A 14,118-nucleotide genomic window follows, 5' to 3' on the forward strand; every position below is an offset into this window, starting at 1 on the left:
AGGGCACAGTAGCACGTGGAAAAAAATTGGGCACGTTTGGCGGATGCGAAGCGGAGACGTGCGACCGAGGGTCCCCTCCAGCCATACTGAAACCACCCCCTTCCACAGCAAGTACCTGAGCGGTTTGACGGATTGCACCCAACTTTTGCCAGCGCGTGTGGGGCCCGACCCGGTCACCCCACGTCCAAAATGAACGAAATTCGACAACGAACGCAAGTTGGGTCACGTCCGGGCAGTATTTTCTGGGTTTTCGGCCCGGAAAATCGTAGAAAATCCATACGGACTCAAAACGGGACAAATTTTTGCGTGCGTGCCCTGCTAGGGCACAGTAGCACGTGGAAAAAAATTGGGCATGTTTGGCGGATGCGAAGCGGAGACGTGCGACCGAGGGTCCCCTCCAGCCATACCGAAACCACCCCCTTCCACAGCAAGTACCTGAGCGGTTTGACGGATTGCACCCAACTTTTGCCAGCGCGTGTGGGGCCCCACCCGGGCACCCCACGGCCAAAATGAACGAAATCCGACAACGAACGCACGTTGCGTCACGTCCGGGAAGTATTTTCTGGGTTTTCGGCCCAGAAAATCATAGAAAGTCCATACGGACTCGAAACGGGACAAATTTTTGCGTGCGTGCCCTGCTAGGGCACAGTAGCACGTGGAAAAAAATTGGGCACGTTTGGCTAAGTTAAAAAAAGAGCCTATTTAATTAAGTTAATAAAATTGGGCACGTTTGGCTAAGTTAAAAAAATGGTTAAGGTAAAAAAATTTGATACAGTTAAAAAAATGTGCCTATTTTATTTAGTTAAAAAAAATGAGGCCCTGCACAAAAAAACGCCGGCCGTCTCGCTAACTGACGCGCATGCGTGCATGGGCCGTCCCACTAACAACGACGCCGCAATCAGCGCTCGTGCGACGTCGTTAGCCGACGTGCATGCAAATTTTCCTTCTACGTCAGCCCGTCTCGCCGCCGCCGCGATCTGCACGTGCTGCCAGCGTACGACGCCCGTCGCTCCACAATCCAAAACGGCGCCGGTGCGGCCGCGACGGCCTGCCCTGACCTGACCCGTCGCCCTCTATACGCCGCCGGTGCCTCTCCCACCGTCGCCGTCGTGTAAGTTTTTTTCCAGTTTTTTATACGACGAGGCTCATAGCAGTATGATGGTATGTGACAGAAATCTATTTGATGCAGTATGAATATCGACGGTGTGATTCCATGTTCTGTTCAAAAGTGGGTTAGCCTAGTTGACAAACTGTCACCCAGTCAGAAATTCAGGTTTTATGAAACGGATATGCAAGGCATGTTTAGAATACCATCGATAAAGATGCGTGATTTTTTGCTTCACTTTTTACTCCAAGGTTACAATCCGAGTAGCAAAAAATTCATGGTTGAAGAGAGTTCTGAAAGTACTGCTGGACGTAAAGCTCTTATTTCACTAAGGCCTGATGATGTGTACTCCATATTTGGTTGGAAAAACAATGGAGTGGATGTTTTTGGGTTTCTTAGTACTGAAGGAGAAAAGGCAACCAAAAAAATACCTGTTAGTTTTGTTAGCAAGAAAAATGGTAAGATCATGATTGATGATCTCATAGAAAAGATTGTGAAGAATAAGAGCACTGATGATGACTTTATTCGGATGGCATTTCTAGTTCTCTTAGGAACTATAATTGCTCGAGTGTCTCATGAATACGTTCCGAAAAAATACTGTGCCTTAGTGCAAAATATTAAGTTGATAAGGAAGTTCAACTGGAATGCATTCACTTCACGATTCTGTTTATCGGAGATTGGTAAGCTTCTGCAGGACGGCCATGTTAGGCAGTGGCCCCAGGGGAACCTCGCCCTTTTGCAAGTACGTTGTATTTATTAATTTCAACACTTTTGTTATAAAATGTCACGGAAGAACATGTAATTTAATTAGTTTATGTGTTTTGCAGTACCTATACTGCGAGAAGGTGCAACCAATCACCGGTCCAAAATATGATCCGTTGGCATTGTTGAGCCCGCTGATGAGGAACTGGACGGAAGATATGGCTGTGAGAAGAGACAAATACGACTATGAATATGGTCATGGTGTTGGGATGGTAATCCTAGTAATCATGTTTTTTTACATTTATGAAATAAAGTAAAGTGTGCATATGGTTTGTATGTATAATTCTCTTGTTGCACTTGTAGATTGATGACAACATTACAGAGGAGTATAGGCTAAAAAAAATTGCAGAAGAAGAAGCTCAAAAAACCAAGAAAGCTAGTAGCAAAAAATCTAACGTTACTGGAACGAGGAAAGAGGGCAGTACCTCGGAGGCTTCGAGCCAGAAGCCTACTATGGACCGGATTTTGAGTGAGATGAATGAGCTTCGGAAGGAAATGCTTTGTTTGCCAGAGTTATGCGCACAGGTAACACTTGAGCACGTCACTTTAATGTCCATCACTGAATTGAAGAACTAAGTTGAAATGTTTTCTTGCAGAGGATGATTGAGAAACTGAACAAAACCGGCGTCTCCTACAAACCCAGTAACCTGGAAGAGGACGAAGAGAATCTGTACGGAGGCATTAATGAGTCTTCAAACGATGGTGGACGTCCAAAAAAAGAGTTTGTATATCAAAAAGATGATTCAGACCGGTTCCGCACACCTTCCAAAATGAATTTGCAAAAGGATGATGACGGCGTTGATGTAACTTCTAGTGGAAACACACCTTTTTACTGCACACCTGAGTACTGCGATAGTTTCAAGGGTGATATGGATGATCCTATCCAAGTACCAGAAGTATCAGATGAAAAAGCTGCCACATCTTTAGAGACGGACGAAATCGCATCGCATGCGTTGCTTGGTTCTCAAGGAGTACAAGAGGAAGTGGAGGAGGTTACTGGCAGGCGCAAGCGCAAAGGATCACAACATGTCAAGTCTCCTTATGTGGTCCCTAAACCGAACAAACGTGCAAAACGTTCTGCCAAAGGAAGTAAGTTTTTTGTGTTTCTAATTGTTATTGCGTAATAATTATTTATGTATTTGCGTTTATAATTATTTGAGTTGTGTGTTACAGAATTGTTCCAAAATGGTGGTGTTAACAAATCTGGTGATGAGTATGATGTGGTGAAAGCGTCCATCAAGTACGTGCGCGCGCATGAGCATTCACAAAAACATGCCAAAACAGAAATTTTCAATGATGGCATGGAAGAAGGTCTCACTGTGCGGAGAGCTTGTCAGATTATTAACCATGAGTGGCTAAGTGGCGACGTAAGTTAATTTCATATATTGTTTTACAATTGATTCGAAAATACCATTGTTAAATCTAACACAATATTTATAGGTAATTAATGCATACTCATCATTTTTGGTCGACAAAGTTAATGATGATCGTTTCATGTTGACAACTTGGAGGATACATTGGTTGCTTCACATTAGATCCGGAAAGAAGACCGCCGGTAACGATTATGAAGCAGAGTCGCATAGTAATGGACACGTGAACAGATGTGAGGACGAGTATTTCAAAAAATCAAAGGTAAGTTTGATTGTTAACACGGTACATACATACGATAGTATGTGATGATTGTGTTTTATGGTCCTTGTGATGCAGACTTACATTCCTCTAAACAAGCAAAATAATCACTGGATTACTGTCGTCATGCATAGCGGGAAGAGAGAGTTTCAGGTTTTTGACTCGTTGATGACCGAAAAACTTGACAGTGTTACTAGAGAACTCGTTGAGGACCTGGTAGGTTTAACTTTCAAATGTGCATTTGGTAACATTCGTTTTCTTTAGTACACTGAATGACATTCTTTCCACCATGTTTATTATATCTTTAGAGAAAACAACTAGCAGAAGATATCCAAGAAGCAAATGCAACCGGAATTATGAATTATCCGGATGTTTCCAATTGGCCTATTAAAACGTATGACATGCCAAAACAACATGATGGGTGAGTTCTTACTCTGACAGAATGTCGGTCTTGTATGTACAGTAGATATTTAATCTTCGTAAATTGTATGCACTAGGAATTCGTGTGGAATATTTCTCCTTCGATGCTTTCAATATTGGGATGGTGACAAATGGACAAGCTTATTTCACATGTACGCAAGTCATGTTTAGACTACGATGTACAACGAACGTTGTGCTAACACCATTTTTTTTCAGAGCTCAATTGATGATTCGAGAGAGTTAATGATTGCGCAAACTTATCTTTTCGGAAAGAAACAAGCTTGATGAAGTGAAAAACAAAGTTATTCGGATATCAAAGAAGAAGAAATAAATGCGGCACGGAGGAGTTTTGCATGTGATTGGGTGGTACTGGAGGACTATATTTTCCAAACGCTTTGCGCACTTGCTTATAAATTTTATGTAATAGACTCTGCTTCCGAATAGTTATATGTAATAGACTCGGCACTTTTCCAAATGTTTTTTATGTCCACATGATATTTTGTTTCATAAATATTATATAATCAGTCTTTTTTTGTTTACATGATTTTTTTGTTGCCGAATAGTTATATGTAATCATGTAATCATGTCGTCGTTAAGTTTTTGTACACTAAACTATGGCAGCACACTGCGTGTTACTTTGTTAGCAAAAACTTGGTTTACAGCACACTGGGTGTTAGTCTAGTTTAGAAATGCGTAAAAAATATTTTACATAAAAAAATTGCCTGCCCGTCCACAACGTGTCTTAGTAAGCCCGTCGTTATCAAGCCCACCGGGCGATTACGACAGGCGTTTCGGAGCACGCCGTGGAAACCAGGCCCAACAGGGCAGCATCGACGCGGCACATCGACGGGTAGTAATCAGAGGAGTTCAATGTGCCGACGGGAGCTGAGTATATAAGTTGGTCGTCGTCCCCTTCGGCCGGCGAGGTGGGACTAAACTTGCGTCGGCCGCGGGGCGACGTGGACACAGCCACACGCGACGTGGGCCGGCCCAAAAAGGCAATGGACGGCGCGGTCTTCTCGACGGCTCGACGCGCCGTGGGCCGGCCCAGTTACCCCCGCTGAGACGCCGTGCCAGGGAAACTAACTAGTTTAGTCCCACCTCGCCGGCCGAAGGCGACAACGACCAGTTTATATACTCAGCTCCCGTCGGCACATTGAACTCCTCTGATTACTACCCCGTCGATGTGTCGCGTCGATGCTGCCCTGTTGGGCCTGGTTTCCACGACGTGCTCCGAAACGCCTGTTGTAGTCGCCCGTTGGGTTTGATAACGACGGGCTTACTAAGACACGCTGTGGAGACGGACGGGCATTTTTTTCAGTTTTTTTTCAACAACGGTTCGCAGAGTACTTCTCTTATTTTAATATATTTGACAGCCGACGGGACTGTAGTAAATACATGCAGAATTCATAATATAAACAATGAATAGTGAATATTTATAACAACAACAATGATGTCTCAACATAACAATTGTCACCACAGTAATTTTATTGTAGTGGACAGAAAATAACAAGTCTCAAATGACAACGGTCTTCTGTAGGCAATAATCTTGTTTCACACATATAAAATACTCAACACAAACATAAATTTAACAAATGTTTTTCATATAAATGGAAGAGGTAAAACACTTGCATCGTCTTCACTTGAGTCTTCAAACCCAGCTACTGCATAGAATAAATAAAAAATTATAAGAATCAATGTACGGTAGATGAATCAACGGAACTAACATAAACAAAGCAAAAAGACATACAATTACGTACAAATGGAAGTAGTAAAACAGATGCACCGTCCTCACCTTCTGTGTTCAAGCCCAGTTGCTGCATACAAAAAATATGAGAATCAATGCACCGTTAATGAAACAACAAAACTGACATAAGCAAATAATAGACATACTCTTCATTTTTGCTGCATGTGCTCCTGTTATGACCTGAGCCGCTGCATATGCTACATTTTCGTCCAGATTTCTCGTCAAATGCTTTAGGCCTCTCATTTTTTGTCACATCTGGGCCACCCTTACCGTGACCTCTACTGTTCTGCTTAGGTGCGCCCTTGGTGGAAACCTTTACTGGATCACGAAGCAGAATATGATCTCGGTTAGGCTCAAATGAATTATTGTTCACGAAGCTTCGCTGAATATCATCTTCATTTCCCTGAATGTCCTTATTCACTATAATATCATCCAGAGCTGCCATCAACTTGTCGAATAAGAAAGGATTACTGCATGCGACATGACATGCTTCTGAAGATTTGATGGTCAACTCACTATATCTAGCTCTGTCCTCACCACTCGACCAACCCCACGCAAACAAATCGCTGGTGCGCTTCACGGGCAGTCCAGCTCGTGCTTTTTTTGAGAATCTTCGTAGGACACAACACTTGGGTATCACAGGTAAGTTCAGTGCATTCAATACATGAATAATATGCTTGCAAGGAAGCCCTTTGCGAGTCATACTTCGACAACTGCACTTTATAGTTTCTGCCGAGTTACCTGGCGTATAGTCCACATTAAATCTGTGATCCCTGTTATTCTTCCACGCAACCACAAATCTCTGACTATCGGTCCCTGTCAGTCTATCAATTACCTCAAGCTCCTGTACCTTCTTCATATCTTGTTGCAACATATAAAAGTTTGTCTGCGTGAATGCTTTCGCAGCATACGACTCAATGGCCTGACACTCAGTCACTGTTACTGGAAGAGTCTGTGAGGCCGTGTAATCATCATAAGCTTCATTCTCACGGAGGCGAACAATACAATTCTCGTAGTGTACAATCATGTCAACGATCGTCATACCATAGTCAAGATGAAGGTGCAGGCTGGAGTTCAGACTCTCACTCCTCTGATTACTGCGCATACCAAGGAAAAACCCACTAGACAAATATGATGCAGCCCAAAGCGTCCTCTTCCTGTACATCCTATGGAGCCATGTTTTCGTTTTCTCCGTCTGCCATTTGCGCACAAACGCGGCCCATCTCTCCTCAAAAACCTTATGTGTAGTGGCATAGTACAATAATGCCCTAAACTCCTTCAATGACTTGTGGTTGAGGTGTTTCTGCATATTCTTTTCAATATGACATGAACATAGACGATGCCACACGTCAGAAAGCACCTTCCTAATAGCCCTTATCATCGCTGCATCTCCATCTGTAATTACAGATTTGGGCCTCTTCTGACAGTTAGCTTTCAAGAACGTGTTAAGCAACCAAACATATGTAGCCTCAGTCTCGTCTGAAACAATGGCGCAAGCGAATACCGTAGTGCAACGGTGGTTGTTCAGACCCACATAGAGGCTCTTTCTCTATCCACTCTGAAAAATCCTTTATTGCCCTCCCCTTCTTTCTCTTAGTATTAGGAGGGTCAATTGCTGGCAAGTCACAAAGACCAACTGGCTCCTCTAGCTCCGCCATGAGTGTTGCTAATTGTTGTTGGTCTTTTTCCATTTTCTTCCTGGCACGGACCTGCTTCTTAGTAAACTCATCAAGTTTTGACCAAATAAATTGGTATTTATGCTCCTGGTTCTGCTTGCACAATTTTTTAAACAAGTTCATCAACCTCTTGTTCTTGAACTGTGAGAAAAAGTTAGCCCCAAGATGGCGCATGCACCACTGGCTCTACAAATCCTTCCAAGGTGTTGGTTCGTCTACTGTTGGATTCTTTAGTGTCTTCACAGCCTTCAATATACCAGCATGCCTATCATGAATGACACACACATTTGGTCGATCCTTCTCGATGGCAATTTTCACTTGCCGAAAGAACCACACCCAGCTCAGAAAGTTCTCACCCTCCACAAATGCCATGGCAAGTGGAATGATTTGATTGTTTCCATCCACACCAATGGCAGTCAGGATTTGCCCTTTGTACTGACCAGTCAGGAATGTACCATCCACAAACATCACAGAGGACAATGCCGGAAAGCTTCAATGCACATAGCGAAAGAGAAGAATACTCGTTTCAACACCTTGAAACCTGGTATACTCAGCAACCTTGTATGTTGTACGTTAACATAAGTGTCGGGATTCCTCTCCTTCAGTACATCCAGGAGACGGACAACATTATCATATGAGTCAAAGAACGTCCCAAACCTTTCCTCCATAGCCTTCTGCTTAGCCCTCCAAGCCTTCCCATAAGGAATGTTATAATTCCATCTGACCTTCACTGGTGTCTGGATGTGTTTTGCTTCCATATCTTTTTTCTCCACTATCTCAGTATACATGAGTTGCGCAATGAGAGTTGAAGTCAGGTTTGGATAACGAACCAACAAGTTTTTCCTCACACAATTATGTGGGACCACATTCGTGACAACCCAGTGGATGTTATATTTCGGCACGTGCCCGTGGACCTTCGCAGGACAACCTATTTCAACACACTTCACGGTATAGTTTGTTGGGTTTGATCTGTTTGTCCGGAAAACCCTCTGAGTAGACATAGCCCACTTTATCACTGCATACTTCAATTTTTTTCTTTGTATCAAACATAGCCCCTATCTGGACTTGGTTCAGATTATATTGCCATGGAGTCTCATGGCCATCGTTCACAGTAAGGCCGGTGGATATGTCCTGATTCCATGCAGAAGGAATCGGTACCTCCACTTCATCCTCAGAATTTTCAGAATCCAGATCCTCCGCATATCCATCCTCGTCCTCTTCCTCCATCACCCTCTGCATTTCATCGCCTTCCTCATCCCCATCAGCAACACCAGAACCAGCTAATATTATCGACTGAATATTCTGCCCAGTATCATGACCACAAACATTGTCCAACATGTAGTCTGACTCCTTCTCGGTTTGGCTAGGATCCACATCCGGTGGCTGTGACCCGGATAAATGAATCTCCTTAGCAACTCGACTACCCTGGCCGGGTTCATGCCCCACATGGAGTTGTACAGTATTCTCCTCCTTCGCCACTGGCTGCACTAGGACATATGGGTGGATTCTTCGGTCTCGGCAACGACTTAACAGGGTCAACCAATGCTGGCTCCTATCTATCGGCATCAACTCCCACTTGACATTTTTACAGGATTTGGTCCACAACGCATGAATACTGACGGAACATACTTCAGAATCCAACCCAAAACTAGCAGTCAACCAGTGCTTCAACTGTCTAATGTCCACTCTGTCCGGATCTGAAAGTGTCATGACGCCATTTTTAAACTCGCTAAGATCAACCCCCAACTCATTATATCGAACATTACCAGGGCCATAGTAAACAGTCAAATTTACTGATACAGACATTTTCACCTGTCAGACATTGCCACCTTCTAATTAATCACAATGAACAAATTGTTACCGGCTACACTAACTATCCGCTAAAATGCCAACACAAACCAATTAACACTAATAAAATGTGACGCGTGATTATTATACCTTCGACGCGTGTGGCCACCTCACGAAGAACTTGCACCAACAGACAACACCAACGCCACCCCCTCGGCGGCACGAAGCTGCACCTCCTCCTCACCAGCCAAACCGCCTCCTCCTCCTCAGCCCACCATGGCTTCTCCTCCTCCTCACCCCATCATGACTCCACCTCACTTGTACGCACAAATAGCTATCCCATTGGGAAAAAATGACCGTAGGCCGGTGGAGATGGCTACGATCTACCGTTTTTGTGCTTTGGATTCGAAAATAGGTGGAGAAACGAAGAGATCAGCGAGGGGGGGCGATGTACAGAGAGGAACGAGAGAGACAGAGCAAGAACAGCGAGAGGAGAAAGAAGACCCGTTCGGGCCTTATCCGTAACTCTTCGGCCACTGGTTAGCCGAAGACCACTTCGGTCGCTGGCTGGCCGAAGAGGCCCGTCTTCGATCGCTGGCTGGCCGAAGAGGCCCGTCTTCGGCCCAGTTCGCGCACACTTCGGCCTGGCTTAACCGAAGACGTCACTTCGGGCTTCCGCAGGCCGAAAAGGTCCACTTCGGCCAACCGTTGATCGACGGGCTGCTAGTTTTGCAAATAACGTATCGACACTGCTAGTTTCCGAAATTGCTATAAAAAATATGCTACTTTTGAAAAAAAATCTTGCTGAAACTCTCAGTATGTATAGTTTTTCCCCTATTATAATGAAAAGGCAGAGCACCTGTCGTTCCGGTCAAAAAAAATCAGCTCTGAATGCAATCCGTCATGTTTGTTCACAGAGACGCCCAGCTGCAATTTTGTGTAGGAGTGCAAAACACAAATATCAATTATTCTCACTTTGTACTAATATAGAATATCCAAGCATTAGCTATTTACTCGACCGTTCAGATATTAGCAAGTACAGTAAACATTCTGTGGCACATGGCTGCATCGCCAATCTAAAGATTCAAATTGCCGCGTAGTAGCTCTTCATCTCTTGTTTTCCTCCAATATTCCAGAATTCTCAGCTGATAGATTTTGCACATGCAATTGGCACTTGCAAATCGCAAGTCCTGAACAAAACCTAGGCCTAAATGGAAGTATTTATAAGCTTGACATCATGGGCTTATCATTGTTCCTCTGTGATTGAGATTGAACTTCTTTCATGAAGTATTCACTATTTTTCTTGTGTTTTTGCAAGAGGAAACAAAATATAGGAATAGAATGATCACATGATAAAAGAGAGACGATAAAACACCTCTTGAATGACTTGATCAACACACCTATTGCATGCTTAGCTAGCAAAACTGTGTGTAGCTAGTCCTATATATATATATATATATATATATATATATATATATATATATATATATATATATATATATATATCTACCTGCCTTAGGAATTATTATGTGAAAGGTCCAATGTTGTATCGTTAATATGTTCTATTGTACTCCCTCCGTTCCTAAATATTTGTCTTTTTAGACATTTGAAATGACTACTACATACAGATGTATGTAGACATATTTTAGAGTATAGATTCACTCATTTTGCTCCGTATGTAGTCACTTGTTGAAATGCCGACAAGTATTTAGGAACGGAAGGAGTAGTACCTAGTGTATGTGACTCTGAAATAAAATATTGGAGGAAAACAAAATATAGTGATATTTCCTTATACACTCCTGCATTACCAAAAAACCCAGATTTGTCAACTCCAACCCGGTAGCAGCTGCATTCCTGTCAGAAATGGAGCTCGCCACCAATCGCAACGCAGCCGCAGTGTTGTCCCCTGTATTCAGTGGCGCTATCTCGCAGCCCCGCCGCACCCCGTCCTTACTCCCGCTAAAGCGCCGCACAATCTGCGTGATAAATATTGCAGAGTCATGGAAGAACCCAGCCACTGCTCCAAACCATGAGCACCTTCCTGGCAATTGTCTTTGCCGGATAGGCGCGGCAACTAGATGAGCATCTAGCAGACGCCACTATGGGTCAGGCCTTTTTGGAGGGAGGCGGGGAGACAACACCGTTCGCGAAAACTTTTGCATCCTCCTTCAGATGTCCGCGGCCCTCACCTACCGTGGCCAGATGCCCGTTATCAAGGTTGGAAGAATACTAGCCGATTTGCAAAGCAGAAGCGGGGCGTTGGAGTATTCGGGCTTAGGGATCAAGCTACCAAATTACATTGGGGACAACATCAACCCAACCCGAACCCCAAAGAATGATCCGAGGATGATGCAATTCATGTCCCGTGTTTGTATGTTTTGACGTGCTAGTTTTACTGCTTCTTTCTTGTAAGGAATCGATCTCCTCCCCTGAATATCAAAGTGTAGGTCAGTAGTTTGAGTCAGTCGGGCCTGTGTCTGCCGTTCTTTCAGAACTCCTTTCTACCCATTTAGTTGCATTATGTATGAAACTGGGATGGTAATGAGGACAACCTGCCCTATTTCAGGAAAGATGTACCTCAGGAGCGAAGTGGCTGAGACAGAGAAAAGATGGCTAGATTGGTACTGCGAGTTGTATGGACAATACGCCAATGCGTTTGATGATATCCTTCGCTGCGAAGACAATGACAACAACACTCCTTTACCCCCTTGAAAGTATTTCCCCACGTGACAGCGGCGTGCATCCGCGACAGCCGGTACTGCTATCACACTTTGTACAACACCCATGACACTTCCACCAGTAAGTGTTATTTATTCCTAGTAGTAACTAGTAATCTGCTCCTTTTTGTGATGTATGTATGCGCGAATGCACCGATACGGATACGGGTATCAGTATCGGGCCAATACGGATACGTAAATTCATCATTTCAAAAAAGTGCCAATACGGATACATTGTAGCTACTCAAAGCAATCTGGGGTGATGAGAATAAGAGATCTTCAGAGATCAGAGAAGAAAGAAGAGGAGATGAGCTTGGCTGGGCAGGAGAAATGAAGAGAATTGTACATACATGGTGACTGCGTGAGAGGGGACGTTGGTGAGGAGGAGGATGGCTGCTGCGTGAGAGGGGACGTTGGTGATGAGGAGCAGCTTGTCACCGGCTAGCTGCCACCGCCGCTGGCCCTGGGACCTGGGTGAGCTGCCGCTGGCGACACAGCCGCCGCCTGGTGTGAGCACGGGAGGGAGGAAAGACGCTGTGAGGGAAAGGATGGGGGGCATCCGGGCACTAGGGTTGCTGGTTGCCTCTTAACTGGGCTGAGTGGGCTCTTACCTGGGCTGGAAAAGTATCCAAAACGTACTGGCAAAGTATCCTTCGAGTATCGCAATTGTTTTAAATCATTTATTCTCGGATACTCCAAGAATACGTGTCGGAGGCGTATCGGAGGAGTATGGTATCGGATACGGTATCCGATACTGATACACTGGTCGGCTGAAGTATCCGTGCATTCGAGTATGTATGTATGCAATGTTTCTAATTAGCAACTTACTTTTGTTATCGATGTACATCTATCCAGCTTCGTCATTTCTCGGATATCGCATGGCAAAACCGATGCTGCGGTTCTTCCACCTGTGTTTGTCAGGCTCCCGGTTGCTCCCTGGTCCCGTTAGCACGTACGGAATAATTGCCATTCAAGATGACTTGGAGCGGCGGCGGAATTATGTCTTCGACCATAACAGAGATGGTGTTGTCACGATTGAGAAGCAGCAGCTGCAGGAGGTAACCAACGGAGACTTGCTTTTAATACTCCCTCCATTCACTTTTGTAAGTCGCTTCAGACAACTCAAAATAGGCTGTTTTGCACATTGTCTGAAATGTGTCCAAGGTATTATAAAAGTGAACAGAGTAGTTTATTACAAGAAAGATGGTTTTATCATGTAGATGCATGTTTTATTGAGTTAATGTGTTCTGCTGTTGCATTATAATGCATCTGAAACTGGATGTATACTAGCTTGTCCAGTTCTAATAGTTAACAAGATTGTTGTTTAAATTGCAGGAACCCTTTTACTTGCCTCTTTGTAGGCCTTGGCATGGAATGTATGTGATTTATCTGGTATTTGTAGGGTGAAAAACAAAGGGGGGCGGATAATCCGACAAACAGCTATTCTCGGTGTATGCCGAGACTGAGATCCATTCACACTTCGACGACAGGCTGAGTGGATGGATCTCCAACGATGTCTGCAAACTGGACATAGGATTCGTGGCCCTTGAAGGATGGAGGCTGTAATACAAGTGTAGGCAAAGGTCGATGACCACCATCCTCAGCATTTGCGGTTCACCGGCTTGAGCACTGGCTACTGTGATGAGGTCGTGTTATTTCATGAGAAATTCTCCGGGGACTCGAAACAGGAGGTTGGATTTCTCCTTGTAAAGTCCTTGCGTGATGAAACAACAGAAGGCTGAGGTATTCAAATACTCGATACATGAACATGTTGCGTGTGCTCGATATTCTCTGCTTGATTGACATTATATTTTCAGTGCTAGCTAATGTTTCATCTTAATTTCCATGCATCTTTCCGGTGTTTTGTGTGCATAACGAGCCATATGAAAAGGAAAAAACAAAAGAGTCAAATGTGTGAACATCCACGGTGGATATTTCAAAATAGAACATCCACAGTAGATATTTCAAGTATATTTTGTGATCTACTCTAGATATGTTAAATATATTTGAAGTCCTAGCTAATAGTTCCCTCTAATTCCATGCATCTTCTGGTGGTTTGTTTTACGGATTTGATGATATACTTTTTGTGGCATATAACAGCTAATTTATAACTCTAATTTTGGGCCAAAGTTAGGCTCAAAACTGAAGGAGAGAATCGTAAACCTGGACAGAGGAAGTAGCATAAATAAAAGTAGTAAGCGTGGTCTCAAAATAGGCAAGTAACTGTAAGATGACAAAGCACAAATATGTTTCCATAAAGTTAGAAAAGATAAC

The 14,118-nt window shown here is 43.8% G+C and overlaps 1 protein-coding gene across 1 annotated transcript; it reads left to right on the forward strand.

The window, feature by feature from the left end:
• Positions 1 to 1,571: 1,571 nt before the first annotated feature.
• LOC147967507 (uncharacterized) lies at positions 1,572 to 2,443 on the forward strand. Its single transcript, XM_087522481.1, has 3 exons — positions 1,572 to 1,847; positions 1,933 to 2,079; positions 2,171 to 2,443. Exons 1-3 carry the CDS (start codon positions 1,572 to 1,574, stop codon positions 2,441 to 2,443), a joined length of 696 nt encoding a protein of 231 aa, XP_087378607.1.
• Positions 2,444 to 14,118: the final 11,675 nt, after the last annotated feature.

Source organism: Triticum urartu, chromosome 5A (assembly GCF_056163025.1).
Source record: "Triticum urartu cultivar PI428250 chromosome 5A, HENAU_Tu73, whole genome shotgun sequence".
NCBI lineage: Eukaryota > Viridiplantae > Streptophyta > Magnoliopsida > Poales > Poaceae > Triticum > Triticum urartu.

Excerpts from the sequence above, each read along its gene's own strand:
- LOC147967507 (XM_087522481.1), top strand. The coding sequence starts at position 1,572 with ATGATTGATGATCTCATAGAAAAGATTGTGAAGAATAAGAGCACTGAT. Across the intron at positions 1,848-1,932 it reads GGAACCTCGCCCTTTTGCAA|TACCTATACTGCGAGAAGGT; the intron begins GTACGTTGTATT and ends TGTGTTTTGCAG. Across the intron at positions 2,080-2,170 it reads ATGGTCATGGTGTTGGGATG|ATTGATGACAACATTACAGA; the intron begins GTAATCCTAGTA and ends TTGCACTTGTAG.